This window comes from Argentina silus (assembly GCF_951799395.1).
Source record: "Argentina silus genome assembly, chromosome: 7".
Lineage (NCBI taxonomy): Eukaryota > Metazoa > Chordata > Actinopteri > Argentiniformes > Argentinidae > Argentina > Argentina silus.
The window spans coordinates 8,292,348-8,312,678 of NC_139661.1; the positions used below are offsets into that span (position 1 = coordinate 8,292,348).

The 20,331-nt window shown below is 40.5% G+C and overlaps 3 protein-coding genes across 4 annotated transcripts; all 3 read right to left on the reverse strand.

Moving 5' to 3' along the window:
* Window positions 1–113: 113 nt before the first annotated feature.
* Window positions 114–3,892, reverse strand: unc119b (unc-119 lipid binding chaperone B). Its single transcript, XM_083672794.1, has 5 exons — window positions 3,614–3,892; window positions 3,256–3,369; window positions 2,893–3,001; window positions 2,360–2,532; window positions 114–2,010 (listed from the first exon to the last, which is right to left on the reverse strand). The coding sequence occupies exons 1-5, from the start codon at window positions 3,849–3,851 to the stop codon at window positions 1,898–1,900; spliced, it is 747 nt and encodes a 248-aa protein (XP_083528920.1). The 5' UTR covers window positions 3,852–3,892; the 3' UTR covers window positions 114–1,897.
* A 511-nt stretch (window positions 3,893–4,403) lies between these two features.
* mlec (malectin) lies at window positions 4,404–12,538 on the reverse strand. 2 transcript variants are annotated; one of them, XM_083672789.1, is made up of 6 exons: window positions 12,481–12,538; window positions 11,062–11,320; window positions 9,799–9,977; window positions 9,321–9,497; window positions 9,055–9,112; window positions 4,404–8,832 (listed from the first exon to the last, which is right to left on the reverse strand). In XM_083672789.1, exons 1-6 carry the CDS (start codon window positions 12,481–12,483, stop codon window positions 8,588–8,590), a joined length of 921 nt encoding a protein of 306 aa, XP_083528915.1. In that variant the 5' UTR covers window positions 12,484–12,538; the 3' UTR covers window positions 4,404–8,587. The 2 variants fall into 2 exon arrangements, with proteins under 2 accessions (XP_083528915.1, XP_083528916.1); XM_083672790.1 differs by lacking the exon at window positions 12,481–12,538 and adding an exon at window positions 11,646–11,927.
* A 1,459-nt stretch (window positions 12,539–13,997) lies between these two features.
* cabp1a (calcium binding protein 1a) lies at window positions 13,998–19,043 on the reverse strand (the record flags this gene model as incomplete). Its single annotated transcript, XM_083672805.1, has 7 exons — window positions 13,998–14,023; window positions 14,598–14,670; window positions 14,783–14,857; window positions 15,015–15,124; window positions 15,239–15,382; window positions 15,483–15,513; window positions 18,999–19,043. 7 exons carry the CDS (start codon window positions 19,041–19,043, stop codon window positions 13,998–14,000), a joined length of 504 nt encoding a protein of 167 aa, XP_083528931.1.
* Window positions 19,044–20,331: the final 1,288 nt, after the last annotated feature.

Sequence of the window (20,331 nt, forward strand, 5' to 3'; positions counted from 1 at the left end):
TACAACTAATGTGCATGCCCTACAGTAGTCGCTAGTGAGTGAGTGAAGCACTGTGAAATCAAATCTTTGCACAAATACATTAGGTAAATAACTGGGGTAAATCGACAAAAAAACATTTAATTTTTCATTTAAAGTTGCAGACACAAATCAAACAGAACATAAAAGGCTATGTTTAGAAGGGCACAGCCTTTCTACCAGATCTTCACAAAGTAATAATATAGAGAGATATTGAAAGATGGTTATTGATATAGTGTGTATATATAGCCCCTAAAATGTAAATTTCCAAAAACAAACTTTGCAGTAACAATTTTATTTTGTCTTAGCCATAAAACACGTCAAATAAACAATAAACTCAAAATAATTGACTCCCACTTTGCACAGCAGAAATCAGAGGGCCCAATTCCATGATTAAACCAGAATGAAAAAGAATATCAGTAGCAACCATGTTGTTAATGCCATAACTTTGAAGGTGCTATTGGACATCTATCAACAATGGTGGATACTTGACTAGTTACAGATCCTTCTATGGTAATAGTAAAGAACAGACTGATATGTATTAGACTGCATCTTGTGTGGACTGTTGAAGGAACACTTCCTGCCACATACATTCTAAGAACATCATCACAAAGAGAATATTAAATCCCCCCTGTAGTCTATGATGTATCTATCATGTAATAGTAGACTGTTTGGAAGATATGGAATGCAGTTAGGTATGAATTCCACAAATCTCTTCCAGTCTGCTGCTTCTGACATAAGTGTAAGATGTGTTGCAGAGTGCAGGGGACAGGGGCCTCTCATACTACAAAGTCAGATGCCTCTTGGGCTGAGCAGTCGGAATACAAGGCACACGGGAAGGTGATTTTACATAGTTTTGAAGAGAATTAGTCATTCCAGCAGGCTCCAACACTTTAAGTACATTTTCAGCACTGTCGCAAATGCAAACAGGTTTTGTAAGTCAATATAAAAATGTTGCCTGAGATCAGAAAATTCTGGTCAGACATGGAACAGTTGCCAGTTTCAAAGCTGACTATAGCCCACGTTATGCAGAGGAAAGAAATAAGTGGGGGATGTTACGAAAGCAGGAATGACTAAGACAATAAGTAATGATATGAAGGACTACCATGCTATGTAGAAACCAAATCACTTTTCAATAAAAATAGGTAGTATAATATGGTATTAATAAGCTTGCCATCCGTCCACCCTTGTTTATTGCATACAAGAACAAGAAATCAGTGTTCTTAAACTTGCAATCTTCATCTAACTGGCTAAAACAACCAGTATACATCGTTCGGGTGGGCATCATAAAGCTGCCTATACCCTCGGTAGAGCATTCTGGTAAGTGTGATACCACATCCAGGTGGGCATCATGTAACGCTAAAACTCCACTACAAACGTTGCGTGTCCGTTCCTTCAGCGTCGTTTTAAGGCTCCCTATGCCCTTTGCAGAGCGGTCTGGTAACTGTGAGTGGCCCGTCGCAGTGGGGTTGGCACCAGACATGAATAAATGTGGTCCCTCTCAAAAATCGCCTATTGCTACAAAAAGTGAAATCAAGGCAGACTTTCATAAGCAGCCATTTAAATACAATCTAAATGTGGCAACCCTAGAAGAGATGCACACAGAAAACTGCCAAATATCACATGTAATAACAAATGTTTTCCAAGAGTAATTTTCCTATGGGTCCTAGGGGGGATATGAGGTATTAAATGAATATAAAAGTAACTTGATAAGGCAGACATGGTCCTGTTTTCCTTCCTTTACTTGAAATAGTAAAGTTTGTTGGAATGTATGAAGTGGAGAGCGTGCTCTTTTTCCCAAAAGAGCTGTACGGTGATGGTTGTGGTCTGGGGAGATGTGACCTCTGCGTTCCATTGCACACAAGCTTCTATTCTTCAGGCTCTACTGACCTCCATTGTAGGCATAGTCAGCTTTATTGTGCATGATTAGTTTGTTGTCCACAAAGTAGAAGCTGTCTGACCTGGTCTCATATGGGTGCTCCACCATTAGGCGAACTACAAAAAGAGAGATTGGGGGGGGAAAATTAATTTTTGTGTGCAAATGCATGGTAAAGCATCAACAAATCCAACATATAGCTTGGGGAACAGTTTATCAACTGTTTAGAGCAAGAGCACCATAAGAAACTTCTTGGATGGGAAACTTATGACTGTCTATATGCACACATTACACATTTTAGAATGTGGTTAGCGGGCCAGTGTCGGCTGTGACAGATGGACCTGGTCGGCCATGTTGCAGCCAGTCAGAGCTTTAGGTTACAGAGACACAGGGATAGAGTATAACAAAGGTGACAGAGGAGGAAGAGCATTGATGGGGGACAAAAACAGATGTACAACTGGTACTCACTGAGGTCCTCCGGGAGCTGGGGAAACTCATAGATGTGTTCGCAAGTGTTGCGGCTATTTGGAATGCAGAAGCCAAAGTCAAAGTCAAAGTTCTTCAGAACGCGCTCCTGAAAATAATGCCTCTCAATCATGCGAAAGCTGTTAACAGGCCTGTCTCCCACGGTGAACTCAACACTGACAGAGGGGTGGAGAGAAAGAGAGAGACACAGGCACTAGCAGTGACTAAGACATAATAGGACATTGCTACTGTAGTAGACAAAGGAAAATTGGCAGCGTCGTGATAAAATCATAATAAATATTTGAACAGCAGTTAGGAAGTATTGTGTATTTGGCTCTGCCAAATCTATTCTACCCATCTTCACTTGCAGGCCTGCACAGAGCTAAAAGATTCAGTTTGCTTTGTTGGTAAGCCGCAGGATAAATGCTTATTGCGAATTGTAATACTACTATCCACACTCCCACACCTTTTCCATAAATTCTCATGTGATTAATTATAATTATTATGCAAGTATCCTGTTAAATCCATCAACTTACGTGGCACCAACAGTGCGCAGTCTAAGGAAGGCTGGTGTAAACTGATACCGTACAAAGCGCCCAGCACTGGTGTCGCCGTCTCCATTCTCCTCATCCTCTTCCTCGGGGTCTGATAAAGAGATCACTAATTCAAATGTACTTGCAGGTGACAATAGGGTATCTCCAAATTCAATGCAACATTCTGCAGCATTTAGCTAGCTTCAATCATTTAAAAAGATGTAGGCGTCATCACAGAGTACATGGTTGGTTTAGTTGTATTTTAAATAATAGGCATACAATTAAATTTGCATCCAGCCTTGCTTCATTAACAGCCGAATACTAAAAGTGTTATGATGATTGGATGACAAAGGTATTTGGATTTACCACAGTTTTGAGGTTTAGCAATCTCAAAGAGCACAGTCGCCGTCTCCAGATCTCTGATCTTGAAACGTGTGAAGTCAATATTGTAGACATTGTCCTCAGGTTTACAAAGGTAATCTAGAGGAAACACGTTATTGCAGTTAGCACACAGTGGCCCTGTGTAACACACAACGTAAACGATGAGCTCGATCTAAACTGGTTGACTGACTGTCTATTATTATTGACTAACAATGTTAGCTAGCTAGCTAGCCACTTTCAGGCTCGTCTCTGTGGCAAAATCAATAGACTGGGAACCTCTGATTTCACTTAGCGATAGCTAACAGTCAGCTCACCACCATCCCGAGGTTAGCAAAACACATACCCCGAGTAACAGCACGCAGACCCAGGACTTCGTCAGGTGTGATGTCTCTTCCTAGCGCCCTGAGCTCCTCTTCTGTTACAACAGGCCGCTTATCTGTTTGATTTCGTCGCGATTTGAGTCTCTTCAGCACACTTCCTCCTGACTTTCGATCCCTGGAGTTAGCAGCTGGCCCCATATCGGTGTCTGTCGGCCCTTTGACGGTGGCTGCCGTCTTGTTTCGAGAGTTAGGGCCGCTCATATTTGGGTTGTTTTGGATTTGTTTGGGCGACCGTGTGGATACGAAATTCAAGATGGCGCAAACCGTCTCTATGGAGAACCTATGCTGAGAATAGTCGATTGTGATTGGAGGAAAACGTTGGGTAGTTGCCATAGTGACCAGTACAGCGCTCAGCGCTGCAGGTAGGGACAATCACAGCACGACATGTCCACTAGATATACAATATAACAGTTATTTTTCCAATATACAGATCTATATTTAGCAATATGATTCTGTACTGGTCCACGTCATACGGGTGTGGATAAAGTGGGGATGATTCTATGATTCTAATGGTCAAAGCCCTTTCTTCTGTCTGGCAGCTAGTGTAACATTGAGCACAGGGGGCCCATAGACAGAAGAGTATACAACACTGTTCTAACTTTGTGACAGAGCCGCCCAGACCTAAGCATTATACATTTAATCCATTATACATTTAATCCGCTATATGACCCTCATCTGTGGGATAACTATCTGTTTGATATCCCATGTTGTAGTGACACAAGAGGTGTTAAGAAAAACATTTTGCAACATGAATTACATAAAATAGCACATTTATTAAAAAGAGACAGCATTTTTCAGAAGTTCCCACTATGAAGATGTTATTTGTCGAGCCACAACTGTGTAAGGAGGGGGCATCAGTCCACCTGCTGCTGCCTGTAGCCCTCAGGGGTGGGAGAAATCAATAAGGAGAGTAGGATTCCTTATTGACATTGATCGCTTTCTCTCGCACATTCACACATATTCATACTGTGTGATTCATATGGATGTGGCACAAGAGTGTAACTATGTTTTTTGTGTGTCTCCGTGGTGACAATGGGAGAGAACGATAACTAAATAAATTAAAGACCAGGCATACAAGTCGACATGACAGCAAGTCTTTGGTTCTTATCTGAGGTGAGTTTATGTAAGGTTGGGAATTTTGCAAACTATGACTTTTGTACGCAAAATTACAAAATAAACCATGCAATGAAGTAATAAAAAGCACACCAAAAAAGAACCTCAAAGAAGATAATGGTAGATCACAATGTATTCAAAACCAAGGCAACAAGGACTCAAATCAAAAATTATACAACAAATGACAAAAAAAAAGTAAAATAACCAAGCAGTGCAAAATTTCACACCAATACAATATAATGGTAAAAAGTTAAACGAAACAGGTCCTGAGGAAAAATAAAAAGCAACAAATCCATAGGAATCATTTATGAAATATCTCCAGATTAATCCCCACTCTTATTTAAATTACAACTGTAAAGAATCCCACATCTTTAAACTAATCTTTTTTTTCTTTTCTCTTTGACAGTCAGTGTCTGCCTGGTTGCCTGTCTTGTCCTTTATTCCACTGCACCACCTCCCTAAATTAATTCAGCCCCAGCAGAAAGGCCACATCGTCTTCTTTCCTCTAGCTAACAATTAATAAAACCCTAACACCAAAAACAACAATACCAATTGTGATGAAAAATTAACCGTTTCCACACTATAATCAGTGTGATGATGTACCTCATTAACAGATGAAACTGTACACATTTTGATTTGCCGATAACGATTCTAGCTTTGGTGCCGGATTAACAGAACCTTTTGCTTTTTCAAATAAAATAACAAAAGTGCTTATATCTTAACTTTAAATATGGATTGTTTAAAATACACAAAACACCCACACACAGACATCAAATGACCAGAGTCACAGGACTGAGTTCGCCAACTTCAACTCAGTTACACCAGCAAGTATCATAACGTTCCCTCATCTTTTACACCAGGATCTAACATAGAGAGGTAAAAAGGGGGGGGGGGGGGGGGCCAAGGTAACATACTTGTACTTCTTGGAGGAGAGCGAAGGTCCTGATACAGAGGTAACTGGGGGATGTGGCTTGAGACACCTTAGAGATTAGTAAAATGCTGCAGTCCATATTTAAGGCAATGTTTTTAAGACAACAGATTGAACTACTCTAGTTTCAAAATATTTCCAATTAGTTAAACAGAATTTGCATATGGCAATATTTACTAACAGGTGGAAGGCAAATAAAGATCAATGATTAAGACTGGTACAAGCACACAACTGTTTCAGAGCAACTTGACTGGTAGCGCACCCCTAAAATATGAAGTTATACAAGTGTAGGTATCTGTCCCAATTCTAATAAACAATCTGTTTGAAACACTCTGGCTCTGGGAATATAACGGAATTCAGCATTGCACAAAATGAAAATCTTATAAAGGCTGCTCTCAAGCTTTCTGCTAATTGCACGTTCCAGTAAAGGGCCAAACCCTACCCTAGCTTCATATGTGACCATTGTACGGCTCTTCACTCTGCATCTAAACTATGGTTACATATGGGGATACCCTACCCTTGAAACATTTAAGTGACACTTCACATTGCCACTATACCAGTATAGTAACTCTGTAATTATGCTAGTAACAACGTATTAAACATGCTGTAAGTACATGTCATTTCTTTGTAACTGCACAGTAATGGAGTTATTTTATTACAAAAGTGGAATAAGGCCTGTTCCTGATACCACTTGTGTAGTAAAACAAACTTATGACTATGTAACATGTTAATACAATGTTGTTACTACAGCAATTACAATGTTACTAGATGGGTATACAGGTAAAGTGTTACCAAAATTAGCTTGGGAGGCTATTGGCAACAGACAAATATACAACTTGTCAACGCGTCATTTAATTTTTTACATCAACTCCATCATGTATGATTTTAAACTATAGCTGATCTATATATATACACACACACACACACACACACAACAGTTCTTCAAATTACAAGCCCTACATTTCAATTCCAATAAGCATTATTTAATTCCATAGCATCCACAAATCTTCCTACAATATGCAAACCTTTAGGCGTGTCTGGTTTTTATTGATCCTGATGAATTTCACCAGGGAGATTCTAGATCGCTAGTATTTGTTGATCTCATATTCTGTCATCACTACAGCTCCAATAGTGTGACTTCAATAAATTTCACTAGTTCAAAAGCAAAGACATTAAATCAGAGTGTTATGGATGGTGGAAAAAGGCTGCTAGGAGTTTTATGAAATAAAAAACACTCTTTGGTGAAACAAAAGGCATGCAAAGTCATAACATGAGTGGAAAAGGCAGTGACCATGACAAAAGACTAAACTACATCTTTGTCAATTTAGACATGGTCTCCCTTGATAAATAGTTAAATTACCAGGTCTCTGTCACTTTATATTGGCAATAATAACTCGCATAACCCTTCAAAGATGGTGTTTTATAATTGCAAACCAAACTGTGTACCGTTTAGGGGGAAACCTAACTTACAAGGTTAGAGGATTTTATCAATGTGATTCAAAATAAACAAACATGTAAACCCTCAAAAGGATTAAAACAGTCTTACCCTGCAATTTATGATAACTTTTATAGTCTAGCTGTCTCAAAGGGTACCTGGTAGAACAGACGCTCATAAGTGCCAGCACAACAATTTGATTTCTTGATCACATTTAAGGAAACGTTGCCATTGCACAATGAGACAGCACAACATGGGTACTCCCACTGAGGTACACATGCATTTCTAAACACATTATGCAACATAATTGTGAAAACCCAACTTGGATTTGTGAAAACACTTAATAAAGCCCTCTTATAAAACAGCACAATAATGCATAAATGCCCTGAAAAGAGAAGGCTGTGAGGCTGCCAAAATTATTAGTATGTCTTGTTTCCCCTCAAGAAATTATGGCACAGCATCTGTACTGTATCTAAAGCTAATTTAGCTTTATTTCACCAGCATGTTGAGAAAATCAAGCACAAAAAAAGGTCAAAGGAGCAAGCAAAAACTAAATCCAAAAGCCTAACTGACCAAATTGTCAACTGTTTCCAATCTCCACTAATAACTTGTAAAACACATTCTCAAACAAAACTGTTAAATTCCCAACCTTCACATGTCCACAATATCCATAAATCCATCCATATTTTTCTGGGGCCAGTTTTTACTTCAATCCAGATCAATATCTTCCTGTGTTGTGTTAAATTCTGTCCCCCCCCCTTTTAGATTCAGTCCCTCTTTGCTTTTATCTGAAATATCAAGTCAAATCTGAACTACATTGTCATAGGCTACAACCAAGATCAAGTTTAGACTGTATGATCCCATGACATTTTGTTGAATAGTTTCTCTTAGAACTAAGGGGGAACAGAATTCAGACGACAGGATCATTTTGACCTTATAAATGTTTAAAAACTGGCCTCTGGGGAATGGGATCACCTCATGTACAGTACCATCTCTGACCAAATGCCCAAATGAGTCAGATCAGCCTAACAGCCCATTTGCATTCCCTTGTCATCAAGCCACAGCCCATCCTATTAGTTTATAGGAGGGCAGCTGATCACAATTCAGCACCCTTCACTATAGCCAGGTGGTTTGAGAATAACAAGTCTTGCCTCATGTCTGACTGGATGTGTAATGTGAAACGTGGTTGAATTGTGTCAGGAGTGTCAGATGTACAACACACACACACACACTCACTCTCTCCATCCCCTTTTCTCTGAGTGACCTTAAAGTCAATGAGGAAGGCTTCTTATCCTGCCGTCTGCCCTGCATTCCAAATTAGTTGTCTCTCTTGTCCACCATTCTCCCCATGGCTCTTGTGCGCTCTCCTGTCTTTATGCCTTTCCCTGTGTCTCTGATGTCACATTGAACCCCCTCCCTCTTCACAGTCTCTTGTCCATCATGTTCCCCCTCTCTCACTTCTCACAGCCGACAGAGGCAGAAGAGTGTAGGGATGAACACCCCAAATGCCACCAGGATCGGGAACATAAGGCTGCTATTGTCGGCCGCATACGGGTTTGGTGTTCGAGGGCCTGACTGGACTCTGTACTTGGGAGCTAGTGAGGCACTCTTCTTACCGCCCTCCTCTCCACCCTCACTCTCCTCTTCCTCCTCCTCCTCTTCTTCACGCTTCTCCAGCCCAGGGTGAGGCTGGAGTTTTGGTACATCTGAGATGCAGACATTAAAACAGAAGGGGGGGGGGGGGGGGGGAATGGGAAGAAGGGCAGGGTTTAGTGAACAGTGAACAATGGAAACTCAATTAAAATAATGACAGATTTTCAACAAAATAATAACAGGGAATCTAAAAAACATCTAAGAGACAAGATAATACATTGGAAAATGCTTAAGAGGCAAAGAGAGTTGAATATAATCTTGTTTATGAGGCCCACCTTCTAATGTCCCCTTCATCACATATAGAGCACAGACCTTGGGGTTGTCGTAATAACCCTGGAAAAAAAAAAAAAAGAGAGATAAAGTCAAATAAAAATGCAGAGCATGGTCATACCATTTGTAAAAAGCAGAACCACATGCAGAGTTGTGTGTAGACTACACAATATATTACTACCTGTTGCATTTGATGACATCTGTATACAAGAAAAAAAAGGGGCAAGAGCAGAAACATTGAGCAACACACATTGTGGTTGCCTCAACTCACCTTAACAAACTCCACAGTGAGCTTGCCGTTGAAGGTGGACACCTCCCCCTGAACACTCAGCTTACCACGGCGTATGGAGAAGGACACTATTTCGTCATGAGCTGTACTGTGACCCACCCGCTCAAAGATATCCAGGTCTTTCACTACGACGTGTCCATTAAGACGCACATCAAATACCTGTAAAATTATAATTTCAATCAAGATCCAATGCGTGATTTTAACATGATAAATCCAGAGAAGTAGCATAATTGCCAACATAGGACAATTACCAAAGACTGTCAGACAACAAGTGATCATTTAATAACAATTATTGGTCACTGGATCAAAACGGTAGGCTGTGTCTTCAGACACCACAATATCATTTAAATTGAATGACATTCTTTCTTGGCAAATAACAAAACTACATTTTTGGGCAGTAATGTTAATGTTAACTAAATTAGAAAAAATAATTAAGATTCGCATTGGAAAGCCATCGTACCTTCTGCTGAGACTGGGCAAAGTAAACCTCTGCATACTTCATGACTAGTATATAGTCTCCTTCCTCACGAATCGGCACCTCGTAGCCAAAGGTATCCTCATTGTAGCGTTCTGTCTGGTAGAGAACCTGGTCTTCTGGGCTAGAACGTAATATGGGCAGGCGCACACCATAATCTGATGCTAGAGGGAGATGAAAAGAGTCGATATAGCTTTCACTGTGTTGTAATATGAAAACTCACAAAAGCATGGACAAAAACAACCCATGTACTTTACCATAGAATGTTAACATTTACGTACATTCAAGGTACTGTTAACTCGTAAAATCAAAGTCAAAGTCAATGTCAAATGTTTTCAGATCTAAAAGTAGTCTACACATTGCACAATCTGTTTTATAGACCCAGCTGTAGGCTATTAATCCCCAAATTAATAGAAACATGAAGCTCCACACAATTTCTTGATTTATTTCATTTGTTATTTACACTTTCCAAGCCAGTAGCCAGATTAACACAGCCAGTGGCATGGACATATCTCAGCATTAGTTGACAACACACTTGAGGTCTGTAGACATACAGAATTTTAATTTTGAGTCCTTTTAAATGTATATGCACTGTATATGTATTCACATTCTGGAACATGCTATATAGGCCTAATGTATGGGTGACAAGACTTTGAGAAGCATGCTTGCACTCCAACCATGGCTTGACGTGTTCAAATATTCATGCCTTCTCTTTCTGTAAGTGAGAGGTGATACACCTGTGTCAGGTAACTTAACATGATGTTTCCTTAGCTGAAGCAGGCAGGTTTATTTTCTACAGGTCTCCATACTTTGGGGATTTTAGAAATAATCTCAGAGAAATGTCTCACGAGTGAATTGTTCATCAATGAAAAGAGCATACTGTGGAACCAAGCATAGTGGCTATCATTCTCAAATGGCATGTTAAATCACCGCACCTTTTACTCCTGATGTTATTAACAAATACGGCAAACGTTTTTGAGTATCATCGTAGTAAATTCAGGTTGAACTACGGGCCTAGGTGCTTCGAATGACTTTAGAAGGTGGAGCTAAACGCACTTGGTGTTATGCTGACTCTTCATTGCGGGTTGTAATTGCGGAAGTTAAATCAGAGGAAGTCAGCCATTCACCCTCGTTGGTTGTAAGCTTGACATCTTTTAATTTTAAATGGGACATTAAACTACGACCTGCATCACCCTCTGCACAAAGCCGAGACGAGACGTTTCCCTTGCAATGACTACATTTACCCACCTTTCCCAAGCTTTCCTTCCAATGGATCCTTCTTGAAATGAATGCCATGCATGTCTGTATGGGCTTCACCTCCAGCATTCACTGCCCAAATAACTCGTTCTGCAAGGTTTGGGCCCCCTCCATCCGCCCAACACTGTTCAGCCAGCAGCGACAACACCGTCGCGACCAGCCCGGCAACCAATGGCACCGTAACCCGCCGCATTGCCATACACAGCTTGGTAACGTTGCAAGCGGATACACACCAGTTGACCCAAGAGAGCTGTGTGGGGGAAAAAGCATAGCTAGCATATGACAGCAGCACACAACACTCCCACCCCCTCCCAGATAAGGTAGTCAAATTTAGCAAGCTAGCGAGTCATCTGGCTAACCGCTTTATCTTGACGAATAGGTAGCAGCCAACACACATGGTTATGACATGAATTGCTAATCATTCTCAGTAGCAACACAGACCCATTGGCCTTTAAAATCGCATTTGATGTGTAGCGGGCTATTTTAACTAGCTAGCTACCTAGCTTGCTAACTGACTTCCTCTTGCTCTGTCATCAACGCGCCCAGCTGTAGCTTGCGGAATATCAGGTTCTTACATTAGACAAATCCTTAGTGCAACTTGCTTCTGTGCCTGCTCCGTGCAAACTGTATATCAAATATCCACAATCTCTGGTGCAGTACTCCTCTAGTAGCTACTGGGCCCGTAAAGTCCCTTCATTCAAACTGATAGGACTGACATTGATTTCCAAACAGTATCACACCGTGCATGAAACCTGGTACGGCTGCTGGTTGCAGATTCAAGAGAAAGTGTGATCTAACATGCTGGTTAACTTGGATTTAACGACGGAAGCCATACCCAATCATAAAGCATTATTCAACTCCACAATATCGTACTGGCATAGCGAGGAAGACGTCCCTACCACCAGTGCCAACACTTACTTTCTTATACAACATTCATGTATAGCCAGGAGTATATTACAAAGAGTAAAATTGACAGAATATGAAAAAGGGGCAGTTCTTGAGTGTCTCCTCAAGTTTGGTAGAGGTGTACACCCGGTTGAGTCAGTTGGCAAAATGCGGAAGAAAGGTAGCCACGGGGAGTTCGCCATGATTTCATTAACCGTGTATCCAAAAACAAAACATAAGCAACACGACTATAGTTTATCAAAAATACACTCTGTCCACGGTTACATAATTGCAATGTATTTTGTGAATATCCGACACATAAAAAGATCTAGATCCCCCCGTTTCCCCTAGTAAAAATAATGGTAGCGACGATCAGCTCGCCTAGTATAGCATGGGGAGAGATATGACATATGAACACCTTTATGCAAAGAGACAGCCCATTGAGGTAGTCTGACTTCTCTATTGAAAACGAATACATCCGCATTTAAGCAATGCTGAGTTGAACAAAACACAGAAACCACTCACCATGTGTTGGTATGGAATCTATGTGCATCTGAATCGTCCTCAGACTCCTCACATTATTTGTTTGGTATGTCTGAAATTATTGTCCAATCAAGACAGTCCAACGCAGCGTGCACGCGGTGCACTCTGGGTTTGCCGAAAAGAATGAATGAACAAAAAGCGTTGTCATAGTGACAACGGACGCCTTCCAGTACCATTATCATCCAGAGCTCAGAGATCGTCAGAGGTACTTTGAGAAGAGGCTTTGGTAGAGTCCTTGCAGGTTGAACATGTTTGGGGCATCGGCCATCCCACATAATAAAATCATGTTCTTACAATTCTGTTTGCCATTAGGGCACTTTGGAATGGCTTGCCTGAAGACCTAAAGCTGGCAATGTGCCTTGTTTTAAATCTCTCTTAAACACCTGTCTTTGAACTTGCATTTAATTGTTCTTAATGTATCTAGATGTTTAAGTATTATTGTGCAATTTTCTCTTGTTTTAAATGAGAGAATATTTGATTAGTCTGTTTTATTTCAATGACTTGCCTGATTCTCAATTATAATACTCTATTAAATTGTGTCCTTATAGAAAAGAGAGGGGTTCATGTAAACACATGTATTCAAAGTAAATCGCCTACCAGACAACGTTTTCAATCTGTCCCACGTACTGTATTTCATATAAGGTTTGTCTCTTTGGCATGCATAAAAACAGCATTAATGACAAACTGTCTTTGCACTCCATTTGTCAAACACACAGAGAAAGAAACAAAAAACAAACAAACAAAAAGAATGAAAACCGATACAGTCGGCTACACAATTCCATCAAGTGATGAGTGCACACAAATTTGAGAATAAGCTAATGTTTTCTCAAGGTCTTGGAACAGCCTGTTCATCAAAGTCCTCGCTTCTGCTTGTCTCATACCCAATGCATTATAGTGCTTATATAGGACTATGAACACAGCTCACATCACACAAAAGATCACACAATGACAGGAAACAAGTTAACAAACAAATGAAGGTGTAACATTGCTGCTCTTTGGGTTCTTTGGTTAGGTACCAGAATCACACAGAAAATCATCCAAATAGAGCAGCATTAACAAATATTTCATAAATGGGCTATCCTTTTCCCATCCGGATCCCTTCTAATTTTCTCTCTCATACCAACGTGTAACGAATGTATAGACACAAGTAATATTGCCTTTTAAGAAACAAAACATAACTGTCTACACCACAGCAGGCTACATACAAGATACAGTTCAGTTTGTGGAAGGTTAAAAGTGCAGAAACCATAAGTGGGTCAGTCGGTCAGCTACAGTAGAATTTTCCTCAGTTGGAATATGGGCCTTTTTAGGGAAGAACACTATTTTGGGGATAACTGTGCGGTCATCAGTATCTCCAGAGAGGTAAGGACTTTAATTCCAGTTTTTCTTTAATTCCAGAAAAGGTGGCTCAGAGTTGGCCTCTGTTTTGCTCAGTCGATGATGATACAGAGGAAGAAGTTCACATTCAAAATAAATAACTTGAACTTTATCTCCCCTTCTCAGCGTGACATCATTCGGACAAACTCTGTGAATAGAGAATGGGAAATGTACAGCATTAGAGGCTCACTTCAAACAACAAAATGTAATAGTGTACTGACCAAACATGACCATCTGTAGGAATCAGATGTACTTTTTGCATAACTTGATGTGAACATCCAAACTCCTTGGACTTAACAAGGAGAAAGCTAAAATGTGAAGCTTGAAAACTTGTAATGATTGTTAGCTATTGTAAAGTTAATGAACAAGTTGATTGTTAGCTATTGTAAAGTTAATGAACAAGTTGATTGTTAGCTATTGTAAATTTAATGAACAACTCAATTGTCACCATAGCTCTGTACTTGTCTCTAAGAAGTCACCACAAAAGAGAGAAATATTGTTTAATTTAATTCAGCCCTCTTTCTATGTTTCTGGACACAGTAAGCCTACTCCCAAGATTTAAGAGTAAGACAATGTTCAATGGAGAGTCAGCAGTATATCCTGTATGCCCAAGATTGTGTCCCACACTTAATCCATCCAGCCCAATGTGGACCACATGGCAAAAACACATTTTAGTGACTGCAAGATTGTATATCATAAAAATGGCAGCAAACATTGCTTACCTTCAAAGTCAACATGCCCATCCCCATTCAAGTCAATGTCCCTCAGGATATCTTCCAAGTCCCTGTGACCAACCTACAATATAGCACCAGAGGCGAAAAAAAGTGTTTAAAAACACTCTTGTTAGTAGTGCTGCTGCACACCCACACCATCATATTCAGACTTGCATATACCTCCATAACCTCACCTGTTGCCCGAGCAACTTCCTCATGGCTTCTCTGAGCTCAGCTGTGCTAATCGCTCCATCACCATTGGTGTCAAACTGACACCAGGGGAGGGATCAAGAGGAAGACACAAATTCATGGGAAGTCACAATTATAATATAGTATATAAGCAAGAATAAGAATTGACAAATAAAAGCGAAGCAAGACAGACAAAAGACCAGCCCCCCCCCCCTCTCATATTTCCCAGTTTCTCACCTCTTTGAAGGCATCCCTAAGTTCTTTCACACCAATCATATCTGCAGTTTCGGCGAGGAGTTTGGGCCCCATCAATTCCACAAAGTCATCAAAATCAACATGTCCCCCCACTGAATAAAAAAGGAACAGGGAGAGAGGAGACCACGTCAGGGTAGAGAAATGACAAACCATGTAATTAAATGTACTGCACAACAGAAACACGTACACATCTAACATATTCTTACAATTCATGTTGATCTGTTGGCTCAGTTCTATCAGCTCCATCTCAGTGGGCATGTATCCCATGGTTCTCATACAGTTTCCCAGGTCTTTACAGCTGATGAAACCGTCCTTGTTCTTATCAAACTCTGTAAAAGCCTCCCGCAATTCTATAGAATGATTACAGAGAGATTTTATAAACAGTGTTCTGAAAACTATTGCCACCACGATCTCAGCGACAGACAGACAAGCACAGAAAGAGGAACTTACCATCTATCTCCTCTGGTCTCAGCTCTCTGTCCTATATGGACATAAAAGACAGATTAATAATCAATACAGCGCATATAATTATATAAACAATACTTGCAATTAATGATAATCATCTAAGGACTGCAAATACTATCCTATTACATTATTATTCATACATTACTGTATTACTATCAATGATAGAAACCTCAAAAGCTGAAATGACAGTCTTCTCCATGGCAATCCTCTTCCTACAGTATACCGATGGAACTGGTAAGGGGCACTTTATAGCTAAGAATGAGGAACGTACAATATGTCATTACAATTTAATGACACATGTTGAGACTAACCCAGCGTCATGGAGGCAGAGCATACCAGGAAAACGCACCTCTGTGAGTGTAAAAGAATGTAACTGTGTTCTTTTTTGAGCTCTTGCTTACAATAAAACCATCCTTTAAAGGATATGGAGCACAGAGAGAGAGAGACATATCCCAGAACCCTTAGGGGTTAACAACAGGAGCAATGAGAAGTGTAAACACAGCGTCAACTCTGACGTCAGGCCCAAAGAGCTGTCTGACCGGAACCACAGACGCAGAAAACGGGGGTCCAATGGAGACACAACCAGCCAACATCACTGAGGCTACAAATCAAATCATGCAGTCAGATTCCTTAATCAATCAATCAATCAATCAATCAATCAATCAATCAATCTGATAATCCTTTCTGATAGTCTCTCCAGTCACACTTGGCCCAGGGTTTTCTACTGACATCATGCACTACACAAATATACATTGCAAAACTAAGAGTTTTAACCAAGGAGTACAGTAGCTCAAGGTCTCTCTTTTCTGCCTCATCAGCACACAATGTTTCTTTATCAAAGATTACTTGTGAATTGCTCACATCTCTGATAAGGCATATAGAAGAATGTGGTCTTGAAGCTATCTAGTTTAGTATTAAAACCAACTCATGTACAGCATTGGATGCAAATGAATATGAATCCTACATTCATATTGGACATTAAATATGTTGCTGTGTTACATGTATTGTGGGTATTGCATGTACTGAATAGAAAACTATTCATGTAAATGTCTAGCTAATTGCTCTTTGGAAATGAATGAAGTCATGAACAGTAAAGTGTGTGTGTTTGTGTGCGAGTCCAGACTTACGTACAGCCTGCATGCAATCGGCCAGGCCTTTGCGTAGGAAGATGCAGGCGGGCCCCAGTAAGTTGTGCATAAGAGTGCAGTTTTGTGCTAGGGCCATGAGGGGCTCCTGAAAGGTCCCTGGCCCCCCTTCCAGGCCCCTCTCCTCCCAGCACTGCACCCCTCTGTACCTCCTCATGTCATCCCGGAGCATCTTTCAATGGGGCCAAGGGGGGTGCAGGTAGGGGAGGCAGAGACATTGTTAGAGACCCGTAGCAGACAGCAGCTTTGGGACAGAATGGACACAGGAGTAAAATTGAGAAGGAATGGGTAGTAGTAGAGCCTGTTTTACCTGTGTAAAAATAGGTGTTTCTATTTCAGCTAGTCTGAAGTGTGTTTGTGTTTGTGAATCTGTATCTCTGAGCTGTCTATCATCACACGTATCATGTAAATGGTGGTACAAAAACACATTCTATTAAAGGTGTAAGAGAAAGTTAGAAGCAGGCAAAATTATATTTGAAAAACAAGTCAGATTTTAGTTTTGAAAGGCCTTCCGGACTGTGATTGTCAGCCTCAGCTTCAGTAACATCGTTAGCCTACTCACCCCACCAGGTGAGGTCATTGTAGGCAACAACAAACAGTAAATATAAGTAAAAAGTGAATAAATGCCCTCTCTGCTCACAGTGAGAATAATAATAGCTGCAAACATGTGCATATCCTTGTTAACAAACAAAATGTAAAATAGTTACATAAAGGCCAGTGCTAGACCTCGACACCAGATTTTAGAAAGTGCTTTGTTCGGGCCAAAACAGCACTCTTAACTGAAAGTTTTTATCATGTGATCTCATTCCTGCATCGCTAAATTACTTATGGTATATATATCATACATGTACAGTATATTTGATTTACCTTTGCAATGTGTTCAAGGCTCTGCACTACTACATTTCATCATAATTCATTTGCGTTAATCTTGCTGGAATAAACTACAGCTTTACCACCCAAAGCTTTAGTCTGTTTAATGAATTACTCCCAATCACCCTTCTCCTACTTCCTCATTTATTTAAGTGATATTTTTACAATAACCTTTCACATACAGAGCATGACTAATTGATAGTCACAGCAGATTTACTAATGCGGCCAGTGGGATGGGAGCTGTTGTAAATCCTTTGGCACATCAGATTAACTTGTTTTACTGTGCTTGTAGCCCATATTGTGATATCGTTTATGTCTTAATGTGTTCTGAATTTCAGTTTGTGTATGTGTGTGTGTTTTTGAGAGCAAGAGAGAGAGAGAGAGAGAGAGAGAATAACAGAAAGAAAGAGCACAATATAGAGACATTGTAGGGAGAACTGTATAGCCACATCAATAAAAAAGCATGTGGCCAACTTTCCATTCATTTATCATAACTGTTTACCGGCCGCATTGTGTAGACTGGCACTTAAGACCTATACACTGTCAAAGGAACAGTAAACACACACAGAAGGAGAGAAACAGGAGAGGCTCGTGGATGAAGAAACAGATAGTGCAGTAAAGACAGAAGAGGAGACGGAGTAACATGTGCTCATCAGACATTTTCTTCTCTTACAGCAAGTAATTAATGCTGAATACTCTCCTCGTACACTGACAGTTAATATCTGATGAGATCCAAGTCTGTTGATCTAGCAAAAATCACAAACAACCAGGACTTTCATTCACAGTTTCATTGGAGTTAAGTTTGTATTCCATATACCTGTACTACTACTGTACCAGAGCCTGGCTCTGTCTGGCGTTGTCTCATACTGATACCCAAGGCTGACCATGAAAGCCTGTGTAGTCTTTCATGGCTCATGGTTTCTCCATGACTGAAGCTGTCAGGCCATGTAAGGGTACAATGAGAAGTAAAACATAATGGGAGAGACATCAGGAATGTGCTATGTGTGCTAAAATATTGGATTTGCTCCAATATTCGCATGAGTGAATTATAACGTGTGAACTGACATGAGGAAGAAAATTGCATTAAAACCCTGTTTGTCACTTTGTAGACTAAATGTACACAATGAAGCGTTATGTCCACTGTGATAGAAGTGTCTATGCAAGTATAACAAATAAATGCCTGGAGTGAAAGAGTAAAATTCACATTCACAATGTTGCACATTCAGAGTTGCTAATGATACAGTGCAAACAGCAAAATGAAGCCTCCTCATCCAAGCAACAGTTTTACACTCAAACTATAAAAACTACTGTCCAATTCATCACACAATGGTACAAGCAGTTTGAACCACTAAATGTGCGCTACAATTACTGTTTCATCTCTGTGCTGACTGTTTCAACTCTATCAAGCCATGATTACACACATAAAAAGACATAGGATGGTGGACAGCTGGAGAGGAAGGTCTACCATTGATCAAGACAAGCTTACCTTCTTGGAGAGGTTTCTAAGAGGAGATTTTACGCTGTTTCCCATGGTTAAAAATATGCATGTGCACAAGTGTTAAAATGACCATAAGGGTCTTTCTCTAGGAGAGGCAACGGTTTGGGGGAGTGGAAAGCTAAAGCAGGGTTGAGGCATACCCCTGTGGACAGGGGGACTGAGCTAGGGTGATTATGAGAGAGAGGTGAGCTGCTTAGCACCTAACGAGAGAGGAAATGACAATGATGGGAGTAATAACAACAGGAGAGAGGGGGGAGGGAAGAGATAGAAGAGGCAGAGAAAAGAAGAATGAAGATTTGAATGAATGATTTTTTTTTTTATTGCAAAAGCTGAAACCAAAAATGAAGAGAGAAGGTGACAATCCTTTCCCCCCACATTAAAGCACATATACACATTCTTACTTATCTACCTTTCTCAGAACTCCTCAGTAACTTCTACTTTATGGACTGGCAGATTTTATGGGCTTTATGGATAAGCTGACTCTTAACAGTCGAGCCATAACAATTACCTCTGACACACATGAGTCCTTTCTAGAGCAGCTAGGAGAGAGTTGTGGTTGGTAACACAACTGCCACTAATGTTAAAGATACTGTATGACAACTGCAAACTTCCCGACTCACATATTCATGCCCTCAATCGTTCATTAATAGGCTACAAATATCAAACCAGCAATAAACACAGATGTAAGGGGACCGGTAGGATCCTTAAAGATCTCACAAGGGTCCTAAGGATCCTGGCACTGAGTAGGATGCACATATCCAGACTGAGTGTCCTATCTGGTTTATAGCCTTCCTCCCTCACTTGTTCTTTCTCTCAGGTGGTGATTCATCTAGGAGAGGAGCACACTGAGCACTGTAGCTCTTCCTTAGGGTCGTGATGAACTAACTTACATCGGATAATAATATATGCCATTTAGCTGACGCTTTTATCCAAAGCAACTTACATTGCAGTGAGGGCATACATTTCAGTATATATGGTCCCAGCGGGAATCAAACCCACAACCTAAGCATTGTTAGCGCCATGCTCTACCAACTGAGCCACACAGGACCACAAGACCACAGATCTGACCACAATCCAGTCTGCATCTCACACACACACACACACACGCACACACAGGCACACACACACACACACACACACACACACACACACACACACACACACACACACACACACACACAGGCCACAAGCAGGCACACACATATGTAGGCATACATGCACCCACACACAAACACACATAGATTACCTGGATATTGCAAATGTATTGCAATTCATGGAGCCCTGGTGATTGCACCAATCTGATAAAGCAATTTTATTTAAA